This window comes from Triticum aestivum, chromosome 2B, assembly GCF_018294505.1.
Source record: "Triticum aestivum cultivar Chinese Spring chromosome 2B, IWGSC CS RefSeq v2.1, whole genome shotgun sequence".
NCBI lineage: Eukaryota > Viridiplantae > Streptophyta > Magnoliopsida > Poales > Poaceae > Triticum > Triticum aestivum.
Window position 1 is genome coordinate 224,853,090 of NC_057798.1, and position 17,030 is coordinate 224,870,119.

General features: G+C 43.3%; 1 protein-coding gene across 1 annotated transcript; it reads right to left on the reverse strand.

Annotated features, from left to right (window-relative positions):
* Positions 1-14,132: 14,132 nt before the first annotated feature.
* Positions 14,133-16,816, reverse strand: LOC123044491 (zinc finger AN1 and C2H2 domain-containing stress-associated protein 16). Its single transcript, XM_044467230.1, has 2 exons — positions 16,532-16,816; positions 14,133-15,039 (listed from the first exon to the last, which is right to left on the reverse strand). Exons 1-2 carry the CDS (start codon positions 16,628-16,630, stop codon positions 14,275-14,277), a joined length of 864 nt encoding a protein of 287 aa, XP_044323165.1. The 5' UTR covers positions 16,631-16,816; the 3' UTR covers positions 14,133-14,274.
* Between the last annotated feature and the right edge of the window lie 214 nt (positions 16,817-17,030).

Sequence of the window (17,030 nt, forward strand, 5' to 3'; positions counted from 1 at the left end):
ACATTGTGTCCCCCGCCTCCTGTTACCATTGGCCTTAGACGACAGTTCGGGACCCCCTACCCAAGATCCGCCGGTTTTGACACTGACAAGGGGGGCCCACCAGGTGGGCAGCACCCACCAGGGCGTGCCTGGGGGTCCTGGCGCGCCCAGGTGGGTTGTGCCCACCTGGTGCACCTGCCTCTGATATTATTTGCACCAGAAATTCATAAATATTCAGAAAAAATTCATGTAAAATTTTCAGGGCATTCTGAGAAATTTTATTTTTGGGTCATTTTTTTATTGCACGGAAAAAGCAGAAAACAGATAAAGCATGGCATTTTTTTATTTAACTAAGAAAAACAGAAAACAAAAGGTAGGGATAGAAGCTAGTGCCTACTAAATTCATCAACTTCATACCTCTAAAAAATGATCCATTAATAAGGTTGATCAAGTCTTATTAACAACCACTTTCGATTAGCATGAAACCGAAGAACTTTCGTAAATCACTAAGTTACCTAAATAGGGATATGGATGTCCCCCACAATAAGCATTTCATATTTCTTTTTAACAGTTGGTAGAGATAGTTGAAAACTTCCAATAGCGACTGTCGGAGATTTTTCAATAACATTAATACCATTCACTTGGAATTGTTTCTTCGGAAAGTGCATCGTATGCTCATTACCACTGATATGAAAAGTGATCTTGCTTCTATTGCAATCAATAACAGCCCTTGCAGTATTCAAGAAGGGTCTACCAAGGATAATCGACATGTTTTCATCCTCGGGCATCTCAAGTATAACAAAGTCAGTCAAAATAGTAACATTGACAACAACAACGGGCACATCCTCACAAATACTGATAGGCATGGCAGTTGATTTACCAGCCATTTGCAAAGATATTCTAGTAGGTGTGAGTTTATTCAAATCAAGTCTTTTATATAAAAAGAAAGGCATAACACTGACACCGGCTCCCAAATCACATAAAGCAATTTTCACATAGTTCCTTTTAATGGAGCAAGGTATAATTGGTATTCCCGGATCTCTAAGTTTTTTAGGTACTCCATCTTTAAAGTGTAATTAGCAAGCATAGTGGAGATTTCAGCTTCTGGTATTTTTCTCTTATTAGTGATGATGTCTTTCATATACTTTGCATAAGGACGCATTTTCAAGATATCAGTCAAACGAGTACGCAAAAAGACTGGCCTAATCATTTCAGCAAAGCGTTCAAATTCTTCATCATCTTTCTTTTTCGTTGACTTAGGTGGAAAGGGCATAGGCTTTTGCACCCATGGTTCTCTTTCCTTTCCATTCTTTCTAGCAACAAAGTCTCTTTTATCATATCTTTTATTCTTAGGTTGTGGGTTATCAAGATCAACAACTGGTTCTATCTCAACATCATTATCTGGTTCTTTATCATTTGGTTGAGTGTCTTCATGAACCTCCTCATTATCCTTTTCATTATCAGAAGGTGAGTGTTCATTACCAGATTGAGTTTCGGCATCAGAGATAGAAACTTCATTATCATTATCAGGAGGTTTTTCTATTTCAAGTTCACTAGAGGCAAGCAAATTCTTAACATTTTTCTTCTTATTTTTCCTTTTAGAATGACTAGGTGTAGTAGTGTTGTTCCTTTGATAGTCTTGTTTAATTCTCTTTGGGTGTCCCTCCGGATAAAGTGGTTCCTGAGTCATTTTACCTCCTCTAGTTGCTACTCTAACAGCAAAGTCACTTATATTATTGTTCATTTCATCAAGTAACACTCTTTGAGATTTAGCAACTTGTTCTAATTGAGGTTGAACCATAGAGGCATGTTTTCCTACACCTCTAACATCATTTGAGATTCTAAATAACAAGTCACTTAAGCGAGCAATCATATCAGAGTTGTATTTCAATTGTTTCATAACATTTGCATTGAAGTGATCTTGCTTTCTAATGTAATTATCAAACTCATAAAGGCATTGACTAGGATGTTTATTACGAGGATCGTCACTATCGTTGAATTTCATTAAAGATTTTACATCTACCACCTTAGGTGGTGGTGGTGCTTCAAGCCCATGTATTTCTTCGATAGGTGGTAAGTTTTTAACATCCTCTGCCTTAATACATTTTTCCTTCATAGATTTATTTGCCTCTTGCATATCTTCAGGACTGAGATATAAGATGCCCCTCTTCTTTGGAGTGGGTTTAATAGGTGTTTCAGAAGGAGTCCAGTCATCATAATATTTCAACATGTTATTCAATAATTCCTTAGCTTTCCCAATAGTTCGTTCCCTGAAAACACAACCAGCACAACTATCTAGGAAGTCCCTAGAAGCATCGGTTAGTCATTATAGAAGATATCAAGTATTTCATTTTTCTTAAGAGGGTGATTAGGCAAAGCATTAGGCAATTGGAGAAGCCTCCCCCAAGCTTGTGGGAGACTCTCTTCTTCAATTTGCACAAAGTTAAATATTTCCTGCAAGGCAACTTGTTTCTTATGAGTAGGTAAATATTTTCAAAGAAGTAATAAATCATATCCTGGGGACTACGCACACAACCAGGAGCAAGAGTATTGTACCAAGCTTTAGCATCACCTTTTAATGAGAACTGAAATAACTTGAGAATATAGTGATAGTGAATCTTCTCATCATGAGCAAAAAGGGTGGCTATCATTCAACTTAGTAAGATGTGCCACAACAGTTTCAGTCTCATAACCATGGAAAGGATCAGATTCAACCAAAGTAATTAACTCTGGGTCAACAAAGAATTCATAATCCTTATCATCAATAACAATAGGTGAAGTAGCAAACTCAGGATCACATTGCATTTTAGCATTCAGAGATCTTTCTTTATACTTGCATAATAATTTCTCTAGATCATCTCTATCCATACAAGCAAGAATATCTCTGGTTGCCTCCTCACTCATAGTGTAACCTTCCGGTACCTTTGGCAATTCATATCTAGGAGGACTACTTCTAGTAGGTGTTTCAAGATTTTCAGTTTCAACTTCATCATCAGATTCAACAATATCATGTTGTCTTACTCTAGCAATTTGTTCATCAAGAAATTCACCTAGTGGCACAACATCATCAAGCAAGGTACTAGCATCATTATGAGTAGCATTCATAACAGAAGTAGCATCATCAATAACTTGCGACATATCAGAATTAATAGCATGTTGTGGTGTTGCAAGTTTAACTATAACATAAGGTGAATCTAAAGCAGAACTGGATGGCAGTTCCTTACCTCCCCTCGTCTTTGAGGGAAAAATCTTAGACTTAGCATCCTTCAGATTCTTCATAGTGGTAATATGATAATAATCCCAAGTGACTCGACAAATATATCTATGCTCCCCGGCAACATCGCCAGAAAAAGGTCTTGATAACCCACAAGTATAGGGGACCGCAATAGTTTTCGAGGGTAGAGTATTCAACCCAAAATTATAGATTCGACACATGGGGAGCCAAAGAATATTTGAAGGTATTAGCAGTTGAGTTGTCAATTCAACCACACCTAGAGATTAATTATCTGCAGCAAAGTGATTAGTAGCACAGTAGTATGATAGTTTTGATGATAGTAGCAGCAGCAACAGTAACGGTAATAGTGATAGTAGTGATATTGTAGCAGTAATGATAGCAGTAGCAACAGTAGTAAATTAGCAAGAACAATATAAGGTAAATTCCTAGGCATTGTATTGATGACTTGTTGGATAATATTCATCATGAGACAGTTATAACCTAGGGCGATACGGCACTAGCTCCAGTTCATAAATATAATGTAGGCATGTATTCCGTAAATAGTCATACGTGCTTATGGAAAGAACTTGCATGACATCTTTTGTCCTACCCTCCCGTGGCAGCGGGGTCCTATTGGAAACTAAGGGATATTAAGGCCTCCTTTTAATAGAGAACCATAACAAAGCATTAACATACGGTGAATACATGAACTCCTCAAACTACGGTCATCACCGGGAGTGGTCCCGACTATTGTCACTCCGGGGTTGCCGGATCATAACACGTAGTAGGTGACTATAACTTGCAAGATCGGATATTGAATATGGATAAAAAGGTGATAACATAAACAGTTCAGATCTGAAATCGTGGCACCCGGGCCCAAAGTGACAAGCATTAAGCATCGCAAAGTAATAGCAACATCAATCTCAGAACATAGTGGATACTAGGGATCAATCCCTAACAAAACTAACTCGATTAAATGATGAATCTCATCCAACTCCTCACCGACCAGTGAGCCTACGAAGGAATTACTCACTCCCGGTGGGGAGCATCATGGAATTGGCGATGGAGATGTGTTGGTGATGACGAAGATTGAAGATGCCCCTCTCCAGAGCCCCAAACGGACTCCAGATCTGGCCTCCCGATGAAGAACAGGAGACGGCGGTGGCTCTATCTCGTGAAATGCATAATTCTTTCTCCCTCATTTTTTCTAGAATAATGGGATTCTATAGCATCGGTTTGAGGGTCAGCGGGGCCACCAGGTGGGCAGCACCCACGTGGGCGCGCTTGGGGGTGGGGGGCAGGCGCGCCCTAATGGGTTGTCCCCACCCAGCTGCCCCCCTCAGGTACCTCATGGCTCTAGGAATTCTCTTATTTGATATAAAAAATCCTCGCAAAGTTTCATTCCATTCCAAGAACTTTTATTTCTGCACAAAAACAACACCATGGTAGTTCTACTGAAAACAGCGTCAGTCCGGGGTTAGTTTCACTCAAATCATGCAAATTAGAGTCCAAAATAAGAGGAAAAGCATTAGGAAAAGTAGATACGTTGGAGACGTATCACAATGCCATCTGCTTAGTTTGGACATCATGCTTCTGAATATCTTATGTATCGTTATTCATCAGTATGTACTCCATTTGTCTACCATACCATGTTTTTACATTGAAGTGTTGTTCTAGTGGTCTGTTGCAATGCCATCTTAGTTTCCCAATCATACATGTGTATGTTGCCGTAGTGTTTTCTGTATGTATTCCGCTATCATACAATTTTACATTCAACTAGTGTTTTTTACTCTGTTGTCATGCCGTATCCCTAGCTCTCACATCATACTCCCTCTATCTGGATTGCATGTCGCAGAAATGGATAAAAATGGATGTATCTAGAACTAAGATATGCCTAGACACATCCATTTATTTCGGGATGGAGGGAATACATGTCAATATGTCATGCATTTCCATTCTTCAGTGCCTATTCCATCTCTCTGTCATAGCATGTTTTATAACTGAAGCACCATTTTTCTATATAAGGCATGCAAGGGGAAGACGGCTATGTTAGAATCTCAAGGGTTACAAACAAGGTCTTTACAAAAGATCCAAACGCTAGGAGATAGTAAAACAACTCCAGTGTTCATAGATACTGCTCTAGCACAGAGAAACCCAACTCCTATTGATAATAAGCAGATTCAAGTGGCCAGCGAACTAGTCCGCTCCAGTCCAGCAAAAATGTGTCAACACCATTTTAAAAAGCGTGTGTGCATCCTCACATCATGAAAAGCATTCAGATCATGTTCGAGGAAATCTTAAAGGATAGAAAATAAGCTATAGAAAATAATCTCAAAGGATAGAAGACTTTCTAAACTGGGATCGTGTTCGAGGAAAGTATCTTGCGGGAATCCATTGTGCTCCAATGCTGATGTAAGTACCTGTTGTATATCACTATATTTTTACATCAGCATGTATTTTGTTAATCGGCGTGAATCCAACATTTATCTGATCTAAACTTACTTGTAGCAAAATGTATAATTAAAGGCGACAATGTTGATTTTTGTAAGGAAAACTGCCTGGTAATTTTGCATACTGAGATGCATGAGTGTACTATCTCATATCATGCACATTACCAAATTGTAGTATTGTTCGGGTTGCCCAATCATTCATTGTGTCAATGTTGCTTTCCTATTACCTTAACTGGCTCATGATAGTTGTGCCATATTGTGTTAATCTGGTGTAGGCTGGTGTGGTCTGGTTGCCCAAACGTTTATTGTGTTAATGTTGCTTTCCTATTTATCTGACCTGGCCAATGATAGCAATGCTAGTGTGTTAATTTGGTGCAGGCTGCTGAAGGGAAGAAGACAAACTCTGAAAACAACAAGGCAACCCCATTGTTTCTTTCCAATAAATCTAGGCTAGGTAATATGGCAATAACTCTTGATTAATCTGTTCGGTTCCCCTCCTAATTCATGTTATGATGAAGTGGTCGAGAAACTCTCAACTATCAATAATACAAGGCTGCCAAAATCGCCATATGAATCTATTGAGTTTCCTCTATCTCAAATCCAACGAAAAAATGTATGTTTCTAAACCAATTACTGGCTGAAGCAATGATGGAAATTATGGAGGAATCAGAGGTGCACATTCTTGCACAAAAACAACTGATCAATGTTTTCAGAGACAGTGTAGCAAAGAAGGAAGAACTTGCTCACTTGCTTATGGGCGTCATCCGCGCTGAGGTTGCAGATTGTGAGGTTGTAGATCATTAAGTTCTGTTCAATTTATTTGCCCTCGCATTAATCTTTGATTACCTAGTGGATATAATTTCCTGTAATATATGTTGGATGTGTTACATGTTTCCTTGCATGTCGTATGTTTGCTTATCGCGCCTCCCATTCCAGCTAACTAGTCGCTAGGAAGTCAAAAAAGCAGTGAAATTATTAGTTAACACGAACAGTCATGAACACTATATGAACGTTAGAGGCCCACTACCATTAATAGGCTTTCCTAATGGGCTCGCATGGGCCAAAATTCTCATTGGCCTTTGATTGATCGGTTTTGGTCCTGTCCATAATTGCTCATCGTAATGGGCTCAAATTATAGTTGGGCCTGAATCAATGTTATCTAATTGGGCCTACAGACTTGTTCGAACTTTAGAGGGCCCATTAAATTGATGGGCCGTAACCAGGCTGAAAGCTCTATTGGGCCGCTATAATTGAAATGAGCCAACAATTAATGCTTGGCCCTGTTACCTCCCGGGTCATTAACTGGCCGACATTGAAGCGGACAATAAGTGGGCCCATTAAATTTCACGGGCCGTTAACAGGACAATATTAAGGTTGGGCTATATAAGGCCCAACTGTATTGTGGGCCTTTAGCAGGCCGAAAGAGACAGCGCACTCGTACTGGATCATGAAGAGCATGGGACACTAAGAGGCCGAAAGTCAGGTCTGACTGTATATGGCCCAACTGTGTTGTGGGCCTTTAGCAGGCCGAAAGAGAAACTGGGCTGGTATTGGACCATGAAGAGCATGGGCCGTTAAGAGGCGAAAACTTAGGTCCGACTACAAATAGCCCAACTCGTTTATGGGCCGTTAACAGGATGAAAGACACAAAGGGCTGGAAATTGCCCCAACACTTAAATGGGTCACTAAAAGGCCGAAAGACGTACATCTTGAAAATTGGCCCATCCCTTGAATGGGCCGTTAAAAGGCCGAAACCACATTGGGCCTATATTGAGTCCAAATATATAGTGGGCTGTTAACGAGCTCGAACTGACAATGGGCTGCAATGGGTTAAATAGTTGATGGGCCAAATTGGCACATCTCGTATGGGTCATGGGCTTAAATGGACCAGACACAGGTAGGCCCTATATGGGGCCGGCCTGCTAATTTTGACAGGGCTAACCTCTTTCACCTAAATGGGCTATTACTGGGCCTTGCCATGTGCCGGCGTATGATAGGCGCCTCTCATACAATGAGTGGATGACATTTATCCCAACGCTGAGCCGACACGTGGATCCTGCGGCAAATGAGAATTTTACACGTGGAAAATCCCCATTGGTCATCGCTGTTAACGGGTTATCGGATCCAAACCGGAACCCGATAGCTTAAGGGCGACCATTATGGTGGATGCCACGTGTCGGTTACCCTTGACGAATACACTTCCATGACACGCCATTTATCGTCATGGAAGTGGACACTTCCGTGCTGATAACTTTGGTATTGCCATGGACCACTTCTACGATAGCACAGGTATGACTATCTTGGTTCTGTCATAAAATCGTCATGGATGTACATGCTTGACAGAAAATGTGACCTGCTATGACAAACAAGTATCATCACGGAAGTGTATTTTTTTGTAGTGCAAGCCGGACCAAACCCTAGACATTTGCCTCAATCCACTCCATTGTTAGTCCGCTCCGCTCCCCCGCCCTCTTCAGTCATCTCCAACCATCTCTAGCATGGCTAGTAGTGGATGTAAGTGTCGAGTCGGAGCTCACCATCAGCTCAAACAAGAAGGAGATAGCCATTTGACTCGCGCTCCATCGATCTTGGGAGGATACACGAGCACCATCGTCGAAGCCTCCCCAGTACAGATCCACCGGTCAGGCACCTTCACTGCCACTCCAGCTGGGATCCAATGCTGATGAGGTGTCTAGCAGAAGCTCGTGACACATGTCGGCTCCGTCACCGCGACAAGCGCACTGATACGTCTCCAACGTATCTATAACTTTTTATTGTTCCATGTTGTTATATTATCCTTCTTAGATGTTTTACAATCATTTTATAGTCACTTTATATCATTTTTGGTACTAACCTATTGACAAAGTGCCTAGTGTTAGTTGTTATTTTTTGCATGTTTTTTACATTGCAGGAAATCAATATCAAAAGGAGTCCAAACGCAGCGAAACATCTTGAGGATTTTTTGGGCCAGAAGTCATCCAGTGGGCCAGGAAAGCACCTGAGGAGTACTCCGAGGGGAGCACAACCCACCAGGGCGCGCCTGGGGGCCCAGGCGCGCCCAGGTGAGTTGTGCCCACCTCGGGTGCCCCTTGAACCACCTCTTTGCTCTATAAATACCCCAATATTCCAGAAACCCCAGGGGAGTCGATGAAAATCAATTCCAGCCGCCGCAGAGTCCAAAACCACCAGATCCAATCTAGAAACCATCACGGAGGGGTTCACCACTTCCATTGGTGCCTCTCCGATGATGCGTGAGTAGTTCTTTATAGACCTACGGGTATGTAGTTAGTAGCTAGATGGCTTCCTCTCTCTCTCTTAATTATCAATACAATGGTCTCTTGGAGATCCATATGATGTAAGCCTTTTGCGGTGTGTTCGTTGGGATCTGATGAACTTTGAGTTTATGATCAGATCTATGTTTTTATCCAGGAAAGTTATTTGAGTATTCTTTGATCTATTATATGCTTGATTGATGATAGCCTCGTATTTCTTCTTTGATATTTGGGTTTTGTTGGCCAACTTGATCTATTTATCTTGCAATGGGAAGAGGTGCTTTGTGATGGGTTCGATCTTACAGTGCTCGATCCCAGTGACAGCAAGGGAAACGACGCGTATGTATCGTTGCTATTAAGGATAACAATATGGGGTCTATTTCTACATAAATAGATCTTGTCTACATCATGTCATCGTTCTTATTGCATTACTCCGTTTCTCCATGAACTTAATACACTAGATGCATGTTGGATAGCGGTCGATGTGTGGAGTAATAGTAGTAGATGCAGGCAAGAGTCGGTCTAATAATCTTGGATGTGATGCCTATATTATGATCATTGCTTGGATATCATCATGATTATTTGAAGTTCTATCAATTGCCCAACAGTAATTGTTTTCCCACCGTTTGCTATTTTTCTCGAAAGAACCCACTAGTGAAACCTACGGCCCCCGGGTCTCTTTTCATCATATTTGCCTTTGCGATCTATTTTCCTTTGCATTTATTTTCAGATCTATTAAACCAAAAATACTAAAATACCTTGCTGCAATTTATTTGTTCCGCGATCTATTTATCCTATCTACCACTTTTACCTCACGTTATTTGCCTATCTTGAGGCGTCGTACCCGAAAGTAATTGACAACCCCTTTAACACGTCGGGTTGCGAGTATTTGTTACTTGTGTGCAAGTGTTGTTTACGTGGTGTGAGGAGGTTCTCCTACTGGTTCGATAACCTTGGTCTCATCACTGAGGGAAATACCTAGCGCCGCTATACTGCATCATCCCTTCCTCTTTGGGGAAATACCGATGTAGTTCTAGCAGACATCACACACCAATGACATCGTCTCCTTGGCGCTATGATGTAGGGTGAAACTCTAGTCAGTGATCCTCTTCACACTTGGAGGTGGGGAAGGGAAAAATCAAGAGGAATCACGAAAGAGGAAGACTCGGGAGACAAGATCCAAGCCCACACATCCACTAAATCCACACACATACAAGGTTCAAGATCCAAATCCAACAAGAGGAAAGTAAAAGAGGTAGATAGTTTGTTGCGGGGTCGCCCGATCTTCACAGAGGATCTGCTTGATGAAACGAATCAACGCCGCCTGAAGGGTACGAAGAAAACACTCAATCCCAGCCAACAACGCTGTTGGGTAAATAATACTAGTGCAACCCGACGAGACCGAAGCAAGTTACTGCATACCCAACAACCAACAACAAGTGTTCGCCCAACCACACTTTTAGTTTCCAATCCACGCAACCACACATCAAATTGGGAGCACGCGAACTGGTTGCCGCCTTAGCCGTTACTGTTGTAAAATCATTAAGTGAGTTTACCCTCTCATAAGGCAAGATTACAAGAGCTAAGGAGGAAGTGAACTCTCAAACAAGATTCTGGTTGCACTTAGATAATCTATTATGAAATAAAATTGCCAAAGAGTTGTGGCTGAAGTTGGGGAAGGGGTATTTATACTAGGAACAATCCTCCTAGTTTAGGTGTGAAACCAGTCCAAAAGAGGGGCTCAAATTCGTGCTAACCAGTTGGGCAAGGGAGCAAACACATGGAACCTCGTGCGGCAATTAATGCTCTGGACAACTTGCATTGGAACTCTTGTGTCCTTTGACTCAGGACTCCAAATGATGCACCGTTTGACTTTCCTGAAAGTAGACTTTATATGTTGTCTATTTTGTACTCTCAGACATGCTAGGCACTCATATATTCGCATGTCATGATGCAACAAGTTCTGGGACGAATTATGAAACTGTGCATGCAATCGTTGAGATGGCTTGCTATTCTTTTTTAGGTGTAAGTAGTTGCCCTTGTCACCAAAACATGGTTTACATCAGAGTTGAAACATGTTCTCTTCAAACTTGTTGTATGGTCTTTAGAACTTGTTTCTTCATGAGCTGAACTTGTTTCTTCATGTGCTAAAAGTTATTAGTTGTCCTCAACATTGCACCTGAGTAAATTCAACATGCAAGATTTAGGTAGTATAAAATCCTCATGGATATCTGAATTATGATCAGCTAGGAGCGCATTCACCTCTTGTTGTATTTCTTTGGCAAGGCTCCTTGTCATAGGACCCAAATAGGTCTTCTTTGTAGAAGCTTCATTTGACAACTGAGATTTATCATGAGGAGAAGATGATAAACGAGGTGAACCTAGGATGTCCCCATCATAGTTCTTCCCAAATCTCTAGGAGAGGAGGGGCCTTGTATCCATGGAGGATCTTCCCTTAGAGGGGCATTCTAGCCACTAGGGATCTTCCCTTAGAGGGGCCTTGTATCCACTACGGATCTTCTCACATGGAGGTCTTGATCTCCATGGGAGAGGTAGGTAAGGAGCAAAGCTCTCTAGTCCATGTCATATAATTTGCTAGCCCTATCAAGAGGAAGGGGGATGGCCTATTTATATTCTAGGGTGAGGTTGGGAGAGAGAGAGGGAAGGAGGGAGAGGTTACATGGCCTCTTCGCTCGTGGTTGCGTGAACAAGCATCGAATGTCCGACCGTTCATGAGGAGTCAGATGTCTGGCCGGGTGGTCGGTCGATTCACACCGCTTCTAGACATTCAGGGTCAAACTTCTGGGGAGGCGCCAGATGTCCGGCCGGTCGATGGGGCATCGGATGTCCGGCCGTTGTAGCTCCTTCAGGCACCGTTTCGTGGCACTTGGCTAGGATTTGGGGTTGCCGAAAATCCAGGGAGGGACCGGATGTCCGGCTGTTGTAGCATTCGTCCACTTCACTTGATGTGCCTCTTGGTCCGCATCCGTGGTGACTACTCCTTCCTTCCGAGTGTCTCTTATGTTGTCTTCTTGATACCTAAACACACATAGCATTTCCACTTGAGGTAGTAGACATGTCTCATGTGAATCAGAGGAAAGCTCAATAAGGAGAGATGTAACCTCGGTTCTGAGAGCTCTTGTACGTGCTCTAGTCATTGGTCCTCTTGTTGATTGGGTTGATGACAGTAAGTTCATGGGGATGACCGTAGGATGCTCCACATCACGCTTGGTCCTCGTCCCCACAACACCATCCTCAGAGTCCGAGTCCAACGGTAGCAATCCGCAAGGCCACAGATGCGACAGTTGCGGCGGCGCGTCCGAGATCAAGGGATGGGGTGCCCGTCATGAGAGGGATAAGGTGCACCATGCCGTAGAGGGCAATGAGGAGGATGCCTGGATCCCGATGAAGCAACAAGCACGAGCGACCTGTACCATCGCGGTCAAGCAAGCCCGGGCCGTTGTGCCCTTGTTGGCCTTCCCCCAAAAGAGGATGAGAACATCGTGCCACGTCCAACACATCCAGCTCCAGCGTCGAGCAGATCTGCCTGGACCCCTATGTAATCTTCAAGTGCTACTTCCACGACAAAGAGGACAAGGACGACCCTCGATGAACTTCCTCCTATCTATAGTCTTACTTTAGTTATGATGAACTAGTAGAACATGCCATCATTTTTACTTGTCTGATGAACTCCCCCTATGCTATGTCTCAACTACGTATAAACTAAGTGCAATGGAATGGAAGTGTGTGTGTTGATCTACGATACATGCTTGTGTATACATTTGGGGATTTGGATACGAGGGAGATGGTTGCGGACGCGGACATCGTCTATACGCGTTTGTGGGCGTTTGTGGACATATAGGGGCCCTAGTTAGCTATGTGTGGTTGGAGATGCTCTTAGAATCCAAGTCCTACAATTTAAAAGGTTGCTCTTCTCATTAAATGCGTATGTAAAGCAGGTAAAATTCGGTTTGTACCACTAGTAAACTCGGATATTTGGTGGATGCCACTGAAAATTTATGACTTCGGTATGTACCACTAGCACTTGCGTAGAAATTAGCTAGATGCCCATGTGTGTCGTCTACGTCAAGTTGTCGTATTTGTTGGCCTGTTTCCTCCTCTGTGGGACCCATCAATTGTGATGACAGTCGCACCGATGAAGAGACTTGGTTGACCATTCCTACCGCTATGGGGCCCACCAACATTGATGAGGAGACTCGGTTGAGCCTTCATCAGCTATGGGCCTATGTGCATGTTGTCCAATGAGGAACCACGGTCGCGACTAGTCGGTGCTTGGCTGCTTGCACATGGTGGTTTCTGATGTCATGCGGCTATTTCTGTCGGCGCTTGACTCCCCCATGCGAGCAACGCCATCCTAATTCCGCGAATGCACATGCGGTCTCCAATGCTATAAAAAATCATGTTGTTCGGTCATCTCATGCCCCATGATCCTCTACTCCTTCCCTAATCCATCGGACAATGCCATGTCGTCTCGTATGGATGAGACTTGGACATGATCGCCCCGCCAAGATCGTGACCCACGGGGTCTGATCAGACTTGGACATGATCAAAGTGACGAATGCTACAAGCACCGAGGAAGTGAAGAAGCACGCCTTCAAATGCGCTAGCACCGAGCCTTGGTGGAGGTCATGGCCAGTTGGGCCATCACTGCCAAGACCGACAGGAACCTTCTCCGTTGGCGGGAGGAATTGGCGGCCTCCACAGTCCCGGGCCGCCCAAGCAAGCAAGAGTAGCTGAGTTTTTATAATTAATTTGTGTACTTTAATTAGTTATGTTTAGTTTACTACCATTTCAATGTATCTAGAGCAACAATCAAATATATTTAAGTATTTAGCAACAATCAAAAGCGTATGTAAAGCTTTAAAAAACATGAAATGTTCATAAATATAGATTGTGAGATGATTATATTTAGATATGAAAATTTGCGACTTGCAAGAAACGAACTATCATGCTCTGGTTTTTTCACACAAGTGACGATTTTTCATATTTTCATACAAAAATTCATTTGTGCATTGTACATCACAGAAATAGACGACGTATGGATGTTTTTTGTAAAAAAAAAGGGAGCCGTTTTGTCCTTGCATGACTGCCTAGTGGCTAGAGTGCTCCAGATACAATAGTTGGGGTCTCGCAATTTAGTTTGGAATACGTTTAGTTTCTGGTGTCCAGTACGGGCTTCATGCAATTGACAATGGCTTGGCTTGAGATAAGACTTTCTTTCATGTGCACGATTCGAGCCCAGAGCTCACTAGAGTACAATCAAATCGAGTAAATGAGGAGTAAATTACACAGCGATCAGGCTTATAACATACTCATGTGAAATGACTCACGGGCAGGTTTATGCTTTTGAAGTTCCTCCATGTTCCCTCTCAACATGCTCCACTAGTAACACCGGATCTTGAAATCCCTTGCTACATTTGGGGCAAGCATCAATCGTCACTTTGCCACGGCTCGGTTGCGAGTTGTTCCCATGGGATTTCTCGGCGTGCTCGATTAGGGCCCCCACAGTGGAAAACCTTGCTGGACACTGAACACATTGCTCCACAAGGCCACCACCACTGCTGCTCGGGGTGACCCCATCCTTAGCCTTCTGGACAGCTTCGCTGGTGGCAATGCTCAGTTTCTGCATTCCTGCTTCTGCCGATGATCTGAAACTTGATGCTGCATTCAAAAGGCTGGAGCTCCACCAGGAAGAACCACTGCCACTGCTGTTCGCGCGTGGCTCAACTTTCTGACTTCTTCTTAGCATGTTGGCAAAGGGGAAGGTAGGTTCTGGTTTTCTTGGGCCCGGGCACTTGTGATCAGGACCAAATCTGTGCTTGAGGCAGTGCTCTTTGCTGCAATCTTTGCACATGATTGTGTTCGAAAATGTCAGTTGTTCTCTGCACCCAGGAACTGGGCATTTCTTTTTCTTTGTTGCTCTCTGGTAATTTGATGGATCGCAATCGATATTAACATGAGACTCCCAGGTGATGTTTGCATCTTCATTTGGATTCAGACGAACTCCTTTAGCACATAGTGGGCAGATGACAACAGTGACATCCTTGTTATTAGCCTTTGGACATTTATGTGATGTATAACTTCGGTGCTGAAGGCAAAAGACCTGAACAATCATACAATAGCCATATTAGCACAATGGCTGGCTGCACTTAGTGATGACAGAACTGTTTAGACTTAAGGTGCCCGTGCATTTTAAAAGGCAAATAATTTCAGAATGCAATATAAACTGAATTTCCATAAGAATAAATACTACACATTCTGTAAAAATAATTGAATACAATTAACTCAGCAAAAAACTTCATCCTTCACAAATTACTATACATGACTACATCCTCAATGCAATTCTGCAATCTTATACTCCCTCCGTCCCAAAATAAGGACTCAACTTTGTACTAACTTTATTACAAAGTTGAGTCACTTATTTTGGGACGGATGGAGTATTATATTAAGAAATTCAGGAAGTCCAGAAGGATTGAACATATTTTGGGTGAAAAGGAAGGGATTTTTTATCCCTTATATTTACAGTGCAGTGATAAATAAGGATATGGCATTCAAAATCTGTTTGTGCCACACTTCAAAGTTTTTAGACAAAAATTAAGGTAAGCATCGGCAGGTCATATGTAGGAACTGCATGTTGCAACGAGAATGGAAGGGCTTCAGGGGGTGCAGCTAATACAACACTGTTATGCCGCCCCCCCCCCCCCCCCCCCCCCCCCCCCAAGGTTTTGGTAGAGGCCACCATTTCCTGGTACAGCAATAGTTGCTTATAACTCCCTCTGTAACTTAATATAAGACGTTTTTTGACACTGTCATAGACTATCAAAACGTCTTATAAAAGGTTACGTAGGCAGTATTATGTAATGCATAAAGTAGTGTGCTCCAGGACAAAATCAAATATTTCCTTATAATGTTATAAAAAGGCACATGAAGGCATGTTTTTCAGTTAAACCATGTAGACATGTTTGCTTGATGTTTCTTCAATAATATTCTTTACAGAAAGTTCCTTTTACTTTAGTACATGGCAATGGCAGTTAGGATAAAGCAGGTTTTACATTCGAGTCCAGAAATATGTGTCCATAAACTATTAACCAAGCACAGCAGACTTGAAACAAATGTTTCAATCAAACAAAGCATTTCTTGAGCATCTCCCAAAAGGTCATGCAGAGCATTTCACTAATTGATGAAACACCAAGCGGTGACACAAGAACTCTACTTCAGCAACAAAGCGAGCAGAAGCACTGCTTCAAGATGGCAGGCGTTGATACTCTATTGCACAGAACTGGAGAAAGAAAGGGTCTTCCCTGCTGCCCAGTCAAGGGACATTGACAAGAATAATTTGGTTTCAGTAGGCTGCCAGATCACAACAAGTAAAACCCAGGCAAGGTCTCCCCGCCCAAACTACTAATCCCAGGATCTACTTCAGGAAACCGCGTCTACAGATAAGGAACGATTCTTGCGTTCCATAATCCACAGAAGAATACTTAGACAGGCCCAACCTCTAAACGCAATTGACCCAATTTTCACGCCAATCCATAGTCAAATCCGGTCAACGAACACAAGAGCGAATCAGAGGGACATGGGAGGCGGAAACGTACGAAGTCGCATCGGTCGCAGGTGAAGGGGAGGAAATCGATCTGGTGGCAGTCGCCGACGCTGCAGTGCCGCCCCAGGTCAGGGAACTCCGGCGTGCCCATGGCCCGCCGGAACCGCGCGCGCTTCGGGGGATCCGGGCAAACTCGACGACGCGCGCCCCGTCCGCTCCGACGGCTGCCACCGGCAGGGAAGAGGGGGAGAAGGTCGCTCGCACGCACGCGGAAGGGGCACGAAATCGATTACAAAACGTTTTGACGGTGTGTTTTCGGGCAGGCCCTCGGACTTGTCTGCAGTTTATGCCAGGTACTCGTATGACCGCGGGCCCGTGTTCATAGTTGGCACGCGCTTTGTTTGTGGGGTAAGGTGGAGTCGGTGGTGAGAGGGTAACGGGAAAAGTGTCACCGTACGGTGACTGTAGTCAATCCCCCACCCTAGGAGCATCTCCAACGGGCGCGCTAGAAGACGCGCTCACGCGGTAAAAGTGCTTTTTAGCGCGCGCCG

Coding starts and splice junctions, on each gene's coding strand:
- LOC123044491 (XM_044467230.1), bottom strand. CDS start 16,630: ATGGGCACGCCGGAGTTCCCTGACCTGGGGCGGCACTGCAGCGTCGGC. Junction 15,040..16,531: donor CCTGCGACCGATGCGACTTC/GTACGTTTCCGC, acceptor ATGATTGTTCAG/GTCTTTTGCCTTCAGCACCG.